The 13,440-nt window shown below is 34.7% G+C and overlaps 1 protein-coding gene across 2 annotated transcripts; it reads right to left on the reverse strand.

Annotated features, from left to right (window-relative positions):
* Window positions 1–764: 764 nt before the first annotated feature.
* LOC110103651 (peroxiredoxin-2F, mitochondrial) lies at window positions 765–12,697 on the reverse strand. Of its 2 annotated transcripts, none has more exons than XM_020832448.2 (5): window positions 12,379–12,697; window positions 12,249–12,278; window positions 4,590–4,748; window positions 3,779–3,873; window positions 765–1,035 (listed from the first exon to the last, which is right to left on the reverse strand). In XM_020832448.2, the coding sequence occupies exons 1-5, from the start codon at window positions 12,610–12,612 to the stop codon at window positions 930–932; spliced, it is 624 nt and encodes a 207-aa protein (XP_020688107.1). In that variant the 5' UTR covers window positions 12,613–12,697; the 3' UTR covers window positions 765–929. The 2 variants fall into 2 exon arrangements, with proteins under 2 accessions (XP_020688107.1, XP_020688108.1); XM_020832449.2 differs by having other exon boundaries at window positions 765–1,054; window positions 12,379–12,662.
* Window positions 12,698–13,440: the final 743 nt, after the last annotated feature.

Consider the following 13,440-nt stretch of genomic DNA (forward strand, 5'->3'; position numbering starts at 1 on the left):
AATTTGCCCATAATATATATCAACTTTTTGTACACAGTGTACACTTACAGTCATAACGATTCTTTCCGTTCGGATTCCCCAGAGAATAATTTCTCCATTATATTTATATAAAATACTTGCACTGCAAGTAATCAATTTTTGGACTTTGACAAAGCAATTATCATACTTATCAATTTTATTCCTCATATTTTTATTCATTAAACTTATTGATCCTTGTTAATCAAATGAAATTTATTTATTTGATAGTAGAGCTTTTTTTTTTCCATTATTTAAAGGGAATTGATGATCTTATTGAAAAACTGGTAGAAACAAATATAAGTATTACTTGTTCATTGGTCTACTTTTTTTTAAAATTAATTTGGTTGCTATTGAAACCATAAAATGTACAAATTAATTTTAGCCCTATAACTTCCAAAATCAAAACATTTAGAGCACACCAATAATGAGCAACATAAAGAAAGGGCATAAATAAAAAAAAGATTATAACTCTCCACAACATGTTAGCATGATAACAAAAAATGATTCAAGATAATACCTCTTTTTTCAGATGGTTAGCAATTTTAAAGTCACTTAGGCTTTATTTGAGAAGGCTTTTTTATTGTTTCTTAAAACAATTTTTTACGTAAAAAATTAAAAAATTTATAATAAAATGTTATTTTAAGAGGCAGTAAACAAGCCGTCCCAAACAAAGCCTTAAACAAACTTTTAATTTATGCCAATTGCCTTCAAGAGAGTTATAAAAAAGAAACTGCTTAGCATCAGACAAAAAAAATGTCACCAACTATATTTGTATTAATAATGCTCTGATAACAGTTACAAAAATTCCAGGACTTTATTCTTCCTCACATTCAGAAATGCCCATATTTTTTATATAACATTACAAACCCTGCCACTAGACTCCATGATCTGAAAAATGCCTGATCAGTCAGTTATATCTGTCCCAAAATCACCTCTGCAGAAGAGACTTCGAAATCTGAAGGCTTTTTCTCCACATTGAGAGACTGAACCTTGCCGTCAACTATATATGCAGACCACCTGCACGAAATAAGCGGTACTTCAAATGAAGTTCCGTTTGGATATAATCTGTATGATTAATAACTGTGAAATTGTTGAGAAAATATTGGATAGTTAAATGAGATGGAAAAATGTTGAAGGAAATTGAGCATCGAAAACATAAGAAATTTATTGTATTTTGACCATATTGTCTCATATATGAATAATCTTGCTAATTTAATTTTATAAGCATGATGGAGCTCAAGCCCTAGATCACTATGAGGTCTTCCTCTACCTTTTTCAAGATAGCAGTTTCATTCATTATATGCTCACAACCACACTAGAAGTAATGTACCATCTAAAGTTTTTTAGTTTTCTATTCATGATTTTCCTTAGATCGAATAATGCTTCAAAACTCCCAATAATTTCATTTTCATTATTTCTTTATCATTTCTATCCTCTCCTTTGTGTTCTTTTTATATCTGCATTTTTAAAAATAAGTTATAAGCCCTTCTCACTCTCAGCTTTGAGATGAGGTCATACGGGTTGAAGATTAAAAGCCTCAACTTTTATGATAGGGAATATTATGTACACTGCAGTAGTTGCTGCCTATGCATGCACACTCTTCATGATTACCAAGTTAAATGATTTTATGCATAGTGGAGATCTTTGATGCCCATTTACCACACATACATATTAAAATATTACATGCTAAAAAAAAAAAGCAAAGTAAGCCAAAATTCTTGAACCATTTTTCATTTTCATTATTGTTATCATTTGGATTTGTATATGGATGAATATTGTGCTATTGCATTTTCTTTTGTGAACAAAAAATTACTCTATGCTCAGCTGTATTTCATGTAAATATTTTTTTCCATATATGTAAAACAAAGGATTCTCACCTCTATTTATTTTTGTGTTCTTCTTCTTTTCAAATTAAACTTCAACTTTAGATCTTCATACACTACATGAACTAGATTCTTTTTATAAGGAAATAGATTTAACGGCTACTGCAAATAAGAAAACATATACTTAATGAATATGCAAATCATGTGCATTGATGTTGGTTTAATCATTTCTTTTTTTTAATTTTATTTCTAGTTCATATTTGTAACACACCTATGATGATGATGGTGTCTATGAGAACATATTGTGTTCTCTTCATTAGTTTAATGGTTTTGCTCAAATCTAAGAGTTGGTTCATTGAAATTTTTTGAACTCTGTTTGTTATGTCAGTCTCCAGTTTTTGGTCACTTGATTTGCTGTAATTGTTGAATTGGAAAAGGATGTCATTGTGGAATTCTAGAAGTTTGGTTAGTGTTGCGTTACCTTTCTAGTTGAATCCTGATCTTGCATTATAGCAAAAACCATAATCTTCTGATTTGGGAACTATAGCAGATTGTTGATTGTGATTTCCTGCTTTCTTTCAATAAGGAATCTCCCCCGTTTAGCTATGATTTTGCCTTTTGCAAAGCATGGATTAGATTGCAGCATCTTATTTGTCAGGATCAAGTCTAGCGAGTTTTCTCTATACCAGGTGTGGTCTAGGTTTGATTATAAATAAGAGATCTCTAGGCATGCAAAACTCATTAAATGGTTCAATAAAATTCTGAAATTTCCCTCGAACTTGCGTTTGCTAATTGAATATAAATTTTTTGAGTGCAATGCAAGCTGTGACAATAACTTTTGAAAGATAATTCTTATTCTAGCATGAAGATTGGATCATCTTTTTGATGACTTCTATCCGTGTTCTTTTTTATCTAAAGCATTCTATGATTGGTTTTACATGTGACTTAGATTTGATCAAATTTGTAACAATTTAATTCTACTTTTGGCAGTTTGACTCCTAATCCCTATGTGACTTTATGTTGTTCTCAGACTTTCTTTTCAACTTTCAATTAATGGCTTTCTTTACTTTATCATTTGGGATTATTTACACTTATTTTGGATTTACATTGGGAAGAAATACTTGCCTTGCAAAGAGTTAGTGGATTACCAATGTGAACAACAAAATAAGATTTAACGTTACTTGCAATTCATTTCATTTTTCTATCAGGCTAGGTCACATTTAAAAAGTACTGATTATGGATAAGGATGGCATGAATTTGCTAGTGAAGTACATTTTTAAATTCACCAATGACCTTATATAAGCTTGCACAGCTATACATGCCTCTCAGTGTATGTGAAAATAAAGAATCAGAGACTACCAATAATTGTCTCATATTTACCTGATTTGAAGATTAACCTAGTATAGTAGTATCTAATAGAATTTGTATTTCTTATTAAAACAAAATAGGATTTAATGTCACTTGCAATTCTATCCATTTTTTCTCAAATATGGATAAGGATGGCATGTATTTGCTAGTCAAATACATCTTTAAATAGACCCTCGAACTTATATAAGTATATGCCCAGACATGTAGGCCTGTGAGTGTGTGTGAAAATACAGAAATAAATATTACAGATAACCGTGTCATATTCAGCTGATTTGAAGGCTAACACAGAAAAAAAGCAGCATAGATTGTATTGTCTGGCAGATATTATATTTCTATTTGCTTAGTCTTTCAAATATGACTTTCAACCCTCAATAAAATAACTGAAAATTTTACCTGATAGAAGCCTACTTCAACATCTTATAAATGACTTCAAATACAGATACAACATTTTGCAACATGAAAACTAATTTGAATATGCAGAAACCAAAGGTGGTTATGAACCTTATTCATTTCATGTCAAACAAATATACAGCTAAGGATATTGCTAGTACCATATAGTAAAGATGTACCTATGAGAACGGCGCCCCAACAAAGCACCAGATAGATCCACATCTAATTCCAAGCTCTTATGGAAGCTTCCATCGAAATCCCCATAAAAATCAATCTAAAATTTGTGGTGGCATAAGTAGAAATAACATGTAAGAATTTTTTTCCACCTACAGTTAATACATAGTAATTACAGGAAATAAAACATATTTGAAATATCTCATTTGTCACGAATATAAGACTACAAACTTTCATTTCATTCCAATAGCCATTTGATGCAAAGTATCTGATGTTATTTATGATTCATCTTCACTTACTGATCGAACCATGATGAAAATATACTTGAATAGCTTCCAGCAATGTATTCAAAATAACTCAACTGTGCTCTATAGTTATACATGTAAGCATCATTCATGAGTAACTTTGCATAAGTACTTTGCACAAGTAGGCCACAGGAAAGTTTTTTAAAAAAATATCTAAGCAAGTAAATAGAAATTACAAAAGGAGAAAAAAAAACTGGGAATTCCTCCCAAATAGAAGATTACACAAGTTTGAACAAAATTGTTATTAAAAGCCTTTCAACAAATTTATGAAAGCAATGATTCCAAAATTCATTCCTATGTTATAAAAAAGGAAATAGAAATGAACTAAATAATCAGATAAACTACTACTAATCATCAAAATTTTCTTTTTAGTTATTATTCACAGGACCTAACTACAACTAAAATGAATATGCTTGAGAGTTGAAATGAATATAGCTTCAGTTTCGATGAAAAGAATTTTCGTCAAACAACTACAAATTAATAAAATAAAGAACAAGAGGAAGAGACTCACTGCTTCCTTGGCCTGAAGTTTTTCTGCCCAACCATTCAAAGCATATGGATCATTAACAGCAACACAAATAACAGAATCTATTCCTTTAGTTTTAAACTTCTCGATGCTATTCTTGTAGCTAGGAACATGTTGTTGTGAGCAGACACCAGTATAAGCTCCCTGGTAATATCAATGGTGAAGGTAGATTATATGTGAAATTCAATACGTACAAATAAACATCATATAATTTGATAATTAGCACAAGGAAAAGAGCATCAGGGAAGCCCAATTGAAAAACACATGTATACATAAACTAAAAAAATAAAATTGTTTAATATTAGAGCAGTCCAAGTCAAGTAGTTTTAAGTGTGAGGCCACAAAACAATTAAAAATAGTTGTTTTGACTTGCGCTTCACAATAAGAAGCACACCCAAGTAGGTTGTTAATGAAAATGCCACTCAGCAAGGCCAGAGAATAAGGTGCGCAATTAGAGTCTGCAGACAGGTCACACGGTTCTAGGAAGATCCCACAGTGCTTAAAAGGAAATTTGCAATCATCTTTGTTCCAGGATTTTAAAATAACTAATGAAGCTAGCAGTTAAGATTATGTTCCTAAATGTATCCTGGAACCATCCAACACCCCTCATCTACACTGAAATGAGATCACAAAGTTTTTAAACGGGTTTAAGGAGCACAGCAGCAACTACGGCTGGAAAATATAAAAACTCACCAGCCTGCCTATGGTACTTGATAGCATTCATGTCATATCAGATTGTAGGTGAGATAAATCAAAAGTTAGAATCAAAATTTTAAAATTTAGTTTTGGCTCTGGCTTAAATCCAATCATGAAATTTTCAGTATTAATAGTTTCGATTGTTTTATCAATAATAAGATTAATTTTTTTAGTTTGATTTCAGTAACTTTTTATTATTAAATATATTCAATGACAAAAAACTCTCACTAACTTCCTCGTACACAAATCCTTATTAATTTACCAATAGATCATCATTGGAATGGCTCTAGGAAAAGAGCCAACGATAGTTGTTTTTTTAAGGGGGAAGACCCTAAAAAAATAATAATAATAAAAATAAAAAAATAAAAAAAAAATTAAAAAAATAAAAAAAAATAAAAGAATTAAAAAAAAGGGGAAAGACCCATAGCTGGCGAGGCTGGAGACCTGAGTGACATCTAGGGAGTTGGTAGGTTATTTGGCCAGAGGCTGCATGTGAGGTGTATGGTTAGATTGAAAACGACACGATTCCAACTTGACAGCTTAGATGATGTTGGGCCGCAAGTCTCCCAGCATGTAAACGCAAAAGTACATGCAAGTTAGGTTGTTGAACAGGAATTTTTTTAAGTCATTGGAGGAAGCGAGCGAAGGTCTCTAATAACAACACTATTGGCAAAGAGTTCATGTACCAATGTTGGCGAGTTGCCGTCAAGGGGTCGATATGTTGAGCAGTCAGTGGATGACATGCGGCAGCGCCCTAGAATGCAGGCATTACATGAAGATAGAGTTTTCTCCAAATGAGGTGACGACAAATTATCTCAAGGCAAGATGACAAGTGATCCTTAGAAGGGGAAACAAATTGTCTCAAAAAGAGATGGCAAGTGATTCAAAAATGGAACTATGTTAAGTTGACCCAAAGAACGACAAAAAGTCATCAGAAATTGAGGCACCGAGACAAAACATCTTAGTTTAGAATGACATCTCGCCTAAGTCAAAGGCAATAAAGGAAACGGTAGGGGTACGACAACATTAATGCCGACAACATTAATGCATAGCACTTGTCGACTAGGGCTCCCTAACCCCCTAATTAGGACAACAAGGCCCTCCTCCAATGGGGTCCAATAGATACCTACAAAAGCCTAGGTACTACCTCTTAAAGGGTAGTGAAACCTCCCTACTGCCACAAGGAGTTGAGTGAAGGGAGGCTTCTCAAGTGGGGGGCTCAATGATGGCTTAAGAGAGGTCAAGAAGAGCAATTCAATAAAAAGAATGGGCTAATTTTCGAAAACAAAAGAAGAATAAAGGTGCTAGTTATCAACAATTATACATGCCGCGTGAGTTTGTTGACGTCCTAGGATTTGAGCTTTTGTTCTTCAGAGTAATTCAATGCCACCGAGTAGCTCCTCCTAAGGAAAGCAATCGAAGTATCCTTTCTTCTAAACAAAGGGGGAAGACAATAGAAAATAGCTCTTAAAGGTCTAAAGCTATGGAGAGTCAAGTTCGCTAGGAGAACCCCAAATAAGGATTTTGTTTCCCCCTTTGAAAATGCCAAAAGGCACCAAAAGGGCTTTGGATGTTGATCCATATGCCAAAGAAAATATTTCCTCTTTAATCTTGACCAGCATTCTTAGGTAGACACCGATGGATTCCAACTTTGAGGGCCTGCACATTGATATCTAATTATCAAGTGTTAACAATAGATTAAACTGACAATTGACAAATGGTTTGGAATCCAAGGAAAATCATGAGGTGAGAAACTAGTTGGCATGGGACATGTCTGACAATGCAAAGCATTATCAAGAAGTTGGCAGCTAACGCCAAGGGAAGAAGTCGTTGGCCAAGGGTCAATAGGATGACTCCATGAGATGGAGTCAGGAGCCCAGGCAGGAAGTCCACCAAGAGCCAAAAATATGAGATCCAGCAAAAGCAAGAAGTTGTAGGGCACCAAGGTAGGAAATCGCCGATTATAAGCATACAAGGAAAGATGGTGCCAAGAAGTCAACATATAATGTCAAGGCAAAGTGGATGAGATAGTGTGGATAACTCGACTATGACAAAGGCTAACCAAAAGAGGGGGTTGAGAAGGAGGACTTACAAGGTGAAGATGTCATGGTTGACATATTAAGATGACGCTAAGAAGAAAGCATCATGCACCAAGGTAAGAATTTATCGACCAAGGGTCAACAAGATAAGATGGTGCTAAGAATGCAATACTAGGTGCCAAGGCAAGAAGTTGTCAACCAAGGACTAATAAGGAAATATGGATGTCAAACACCCATCAACTACAAGAGATGGAGTTGATAAGTCAGTTCTAACAGGATGTCAACTAAAGGCTGAAAAAATAGGGTGTAAATAAGGAAATGCCTTCTTATGAGAAGTCACTAATAAGCATAACTTCTCAAGAGTAATTACCAAGAAATCAAACTTCCTGGAAGAAGTTGTTGATGAGATGGCTTCTCAAGACAAAACACCGATAGAGCTCTACCAATGGGAGAATTCCTGAAAGGCTAATAGGATGGAGCCGGGAGAGATAACATTGTGTGGAATGATGTTAATGATCACATCATGGGCGATGATCTTGAGAAGATGTCACCACAAAGCCAACGTTGACTAGATGGCATCAGAACAAGAGTTACTGGAAGGGAAGGTAGCACCAGGTGCCAACTGAGATAGCATTGGATAACCACAAAAAGGGATGTTAGCTAAGCATGGGGGTAGATTGGTAGAAAGCTCCCAAGGAGGTGGCACCGCTAAGGGATCCAATTGGACAAGATCATAACAATGTGACATCAATCAACCCAAGGGGGAGGGGTATCCTAGGGTCCTGGTAGTCCTAATAAGGGTTAGGATTGTCTAAGGCATAAGGTTAGACTTTAAGCCAAGACTCAATATATCCTCCTAGTTCATTAAGGGAGTTAGGTTCACCTATCAAGCTTATGAGATAATGATGCCTCTAAAGGGACTAAAATCCTAACTAGGGTAATCCAAGGGCTAGGGTGACAATTTGATATCAGGGATTTATAGTTTGGGTGCCAGTATTTAAACTTTGTCAAAAAAGAAGTCAACATCCATATATGGCATAGCATGCACGACCATGCATCAAAACATTTCCAAGGGTGCAAATGGTATGCATGCATTCTTTTATGGTTATGATGGTGAACATGTGATCCTACATGCCTCAATAGAGATAAATGAGATATTACACAATTTACTACATGAACCTGCATGTGGCATCTAAGATATCATATGATTGAAATGGTTATCATGGTGTATGCACGGCTCTACATACACCAATGTGTATGGCAGGTGTTCTCTTAATATTGTGAAATGTTGTGCATGAGATATGAATGAAGGATGCACAAATGATGTGTATGTTATGCGAAGGGAAGAATGTCCATGAGCTCCACAATTTGGTAGATGTATGATCATCCCTATAGGAGGCAAGTTGATGAACTTGATTATATTAATGATAGAGAGGAAACTGCCCTAAACGTATACAAAAGAAATCAATAGTACGCACATAAGAGTCCAAGTTATGTGTAGTTAATGGGCATTAAATGAATGAAGACACCAAGGGCATTAAATAGTACCAAGGAGGCAACCATGGCATTAATTTGGAAAGCATATTGTGTTGACTATGATATGATGGGTGATGATTCATCCTATGTAAGATATGAATGAACATGTCAATTCATGACTTACATGGAATGATTAGGTACGAAGTATGCATTACTTGCATGCATAATCTCCTTACATGTTTACAATAGTGGTATAGCATGCTCTAAGTACTTAGCTTCACATGCTTACAAATGATAAAACATGAGATATGAACATGAACAAGAAGCAACATACATGAACATGGCAAGGCATAGCATGCATGAATAATGTCTTAATATAATGACATTGTAAGAATGTGCTTTGTCCTTTCTTTTTGTACATTGAATTTAGATTATATGACCTACTGGATTTTATTCTTAATGTATTTTCACTTGTATGTGCCATTGGTTTCAGGAAATAGGAAGGCATTGATATAATATAGCATGAAGATCGATATGTTTGCATGATGTTTTGATGTATATGTGCTTCTTTTTTTAATTATGTACATCTATTTTTTTGGATTACAAACATTACAATCATTTTAAAAGAAAGCTTATGTTTCTTTACCCGTTATTTTGTAACAAATTTAATGGCTGTGTATACAAACTGAAATATGAAAAACTCAAATGACCATGGTTTTGAAGGAACTATTTGACAGATCTGAATGTGTTATACATTGGATAGTGAAAATGTTCTCCTTATATGCCCACCCTAAATCAACATAATCTACAATAGTGTAAGGGTTAAATTGGGTTTGGGCATGAAAAATGCTCATATGTCCACTCACTTGCATCTATAACCCCAATACTTACTTCTATTTCCTTGCACATTTATACTCACAAACCACCTTGTTCGCCTCTTATTGAAGCACTTTCCTCCTCATCTACTATGGCTAAGCATCCGCTTAAAATTGTGCCTTCGGTTCTACATCTTTATATTGCTATACAAAATGGTAAACACCAAAGTATCAAACATCCACTTCACTCTTATATGGCCTATATAATCTATCCTCTTCTTTTCATTAGTTTGCCTTGTATTTTTCAGTTAACTTTATTCTCAGGACATGTTAGAAAGATCTAAAGAACCTTAAATGGGAACATGCAATGAACACTTAAATGAGTTCTCTTATTGATCATCATATATGATATTTGGTTACACGCACTCCTAGGGTTAAGCTCATTTGACTTATTTGGGTCTTTGTTGTTAATGATATACTCAAGTCTATGGCATAGACTATTTTGAGATTTTCTTCCCAACTGAACATTTAAAATTTGTTTGCCTTCTTCTCTCTAATGTCAGTAATTAAAGATGACCTATGCTATAACTAGATGGTAGCAACAGATTTCTCCGAGGATATATTTTATATGGAACAATATTTTGCATATGTTGCTCAAGGAAAAAACAAGATAGGCAAGCTTAAAAAATGCTATATAATGGTTAAAAAGTCCATTGCTTGGTTCAACACAATGTTCCAGGTGATGTCAGACTACAGTCATGCTCTGAATCATTATATATTTTCCTAACAGTCATCACCTAGCATGGTTATTCTTGTTATGTATATTGATTGCATTGTTCTCACTCGAAGTGACACTTTATTCATTGTTAAAATAAAGTAATATCTTTCAAAAAATATTTGTGACAAAATATCTAAGGAGCCCAAAGTACCTTCCTGACCTTGACTTAGCTAATGATAAAATAGATCTCTCTCATTATCATATTCTTTTTGAGTAAGCTTATCAATTTGACTGCCACGAGACCTGATACATTCTCTGTTTTTGGTGTAGTCAATCAACTTATGCCTAATCCAAATAAGTAATTGAGAGGTTGTCCTAAGAATTATAAAATATGTGAAGATATCTCATGCTAAAGTACTAGTCCATTAAAGCAATAAGCACCTAAGAGATGAGGCTTATCCAAATGTTGATTATATTGAATCCTCTGGATAGAAAATCAATTTCTAAATATTGTATCTTGGTTGGTGAAAATCTTGCAAATTGAAAGAGTAGGAAGAAAATAGTTGTCGTCAAATCTAGTGCTAAAGAAAAAAAAAAGAGTTATGACCCACTCAATTTAAGAAATGATGCTGAGAAAAACCCCTTACTAAGGAATTTGGGGTTTTTGTTAGCCAACCTATGGTTTTAAACTATGATAATCAAGCTACCATTTATATTACCAGACATCCAATCTTTCCATAAAAATAACTAAGCATATGAAAGTTGATTCTCACTTTATCATGCACATGATTTTGTCGAAGATCATCGTTTATATTGTCAACGAAAAACAAGTGGTGATATCATTATCAATGCTCTCAAATAGCTTCAATTTTCAAACATATGCAACAAATTGTATATGATTAATATACACGCTCAAGTGTATAAGGGAGTGTTGTAATAGGAAAAATGTCAAGATAGAAAAGTTCTTTATATTTGGAAAGTGCTTGCATTTATTTAGTTATTCATTAAAACATTGTCCTGCTCTATTATATAGACGGGAGTCACCTATTGCACAAAGCTCTTGTCCCTCAACTATGAAATTTAATAGTTTCGGTTGTTTCCAAGCGTTCAACTATTTGTCCCTAATTTTAATTGTTTCAACATAGTTTTCGGCCTTCGAAAGCTTCGGACCGAAGGCACACACTATTAAAGATATGTAGCAAACATAAAATACTACAAAATATGAACATTTCCTCCACTTATTGATTAACATATAAGGATTCATTGTATCTATAATATATTCATATTAACCACATTGTGAAAATAATCTTAGCCATCCGATGCACTTTAGATGGCGAAGATTGATTATACCAAACTGGTTCAAAATCATTGTTGGTTTTAAAGCAGCTTGGTATAATCAATTATGGTCATCCAATCAGCATTGGATGGCTAGGAAGTGCAATTGCACATTGTACAATTACCACTACCTAGAAAAGATCTGAATACATGCTTTAATTGACTTTAAGAAAGAATTGTAGCAAAAAACTTGACTGACCGCGTGATGGGAAGCTAATATCTATTTTTTAGAAAGCATTCTTTGCACTGAATTTCTTCTACAATTCACTCGTTTGAGGCATAAATTTTAGTTCAAAAAGGCCTGAGACTCAAACAATTATTCAATAAAAAAATGTACAATTGGGTTTATTTTCACAACAATAGCCGGCCATCTCTCCTGGCCATCGACCAACAAAATCTCAATTGCATGTTCCTTGAATAGAATACCACAACCCGACATAATAATCACAAAAGGTGCCCCAAAAAAAACATAGTTAAAAGGAATCAGCAAACCAATTGACCATTCGAAGCATCAGGGAAATTTTAAAAATAAATAAATAGACAAAAGGGGGACAGATAAACTTACAGGCAATCCAAAAATAACCACCTTCCTTCCCTGGAAAACCACAGTAGGAATAGTGAAACCATGAATCACGACACAAAATATTAGAAAAAAAAGTACAAAAATAGAATTATAGAGAGGAGACAACAAGCACCTCGAAGATGTCCTTGAGGGGAGTGGAGGAGAAATTGGAGGAAACGCCTTCGTCCCAGCTGCGCGCTTTCTGGAGGGATACGCCCGGAGCAGCGGAGACGATGTCGGTGCCAGCAGCGAGCGAAGCGAAAGCCCTCCTCCCCAAGTTGGCCGACGCCGCCACCAAAACAGCAGCTTCAACGCCGCGTAGGGCCAACGCGGCCGATGCCCTAGCCCTATGCATTGCAGATGCCATAATTCCTCTTTGGATCCTTGACCCTTTGTGCAGGCGTCCCAGACGATGCACTGAAGGACAAAGTGGAAGATAGATATTAAAAAAAAGGGGATTTACATATATGTATACTACTCTATAACACCCATATTATATATTTAACATCTTAAACTTAAATGTTTCATTTATATCACTCAAATACAAACATAAAATCAAAAATATCACTCCGTGGCCGCAAAACCTCACTCCGTCGCGTGAGCAGTGTTTTCCCACGAAAGCTACATCAATTCCTAACCACGCAAGCTACTTCCGTGCTCCTCTGGCTCCTCCCGCATAACTAAAACTGTGCGTGCTCTTCCCAGCGAACTCCTCCCTTTGCTTGCTTTTTGTACCACCAGTTGGCATATCTTCAACGAAAACAACAGTGAAATCCCGATAAAATCCGCTCCTACTGCTAGTTGTGTCTTTCAGGTGATCTTTGTACTTTTGCTCACCTTTGTCAATATTGAACTCCTATTGCGAGCTTTGTCATCTCAGTGTTGTCATTTTTTTTTTCCCGATTAAAGCTGCAACTTCTCTTGTAGATCACTCAACCTTTTTTAGTGTTTCCAAAAAATTTTAGAACCAATCGTTTGAAGGAGTTTTGGTTAATAGCTTCATCTGTAACTATTTAATGACATTTCAAATTTGTATAAAACTAGTCACAATGTTATTCATGTATATTCCAAATTTGTTGATAAATTGTGCGCCGTTACAAATGAGTTCAACAAATTCTTCTCCTATGAAAGACAGACGCCCACGTTCTCAAGTTTACTGCCACTGTCACATGAAGTGTGCGGTGTATACTTGCTA

The sequence above is a fragment of the Dendrobium catenatum genome, unplaced genomic scaffold, assembly GCF_001605985.2.
Source record: "Dendrobium catenatum unplaced genomic scaffold, ASM160598v2 fragScaff_scaffold_506, whole genome shotgun sequence".
Taxonomy (NCBI): Eukaryota; Viridiplantae; Streptophyta; class Magnoliopsida; order Asparagales; family Orchidaceae; genus Dendrobium; species Dendrobium catenatum.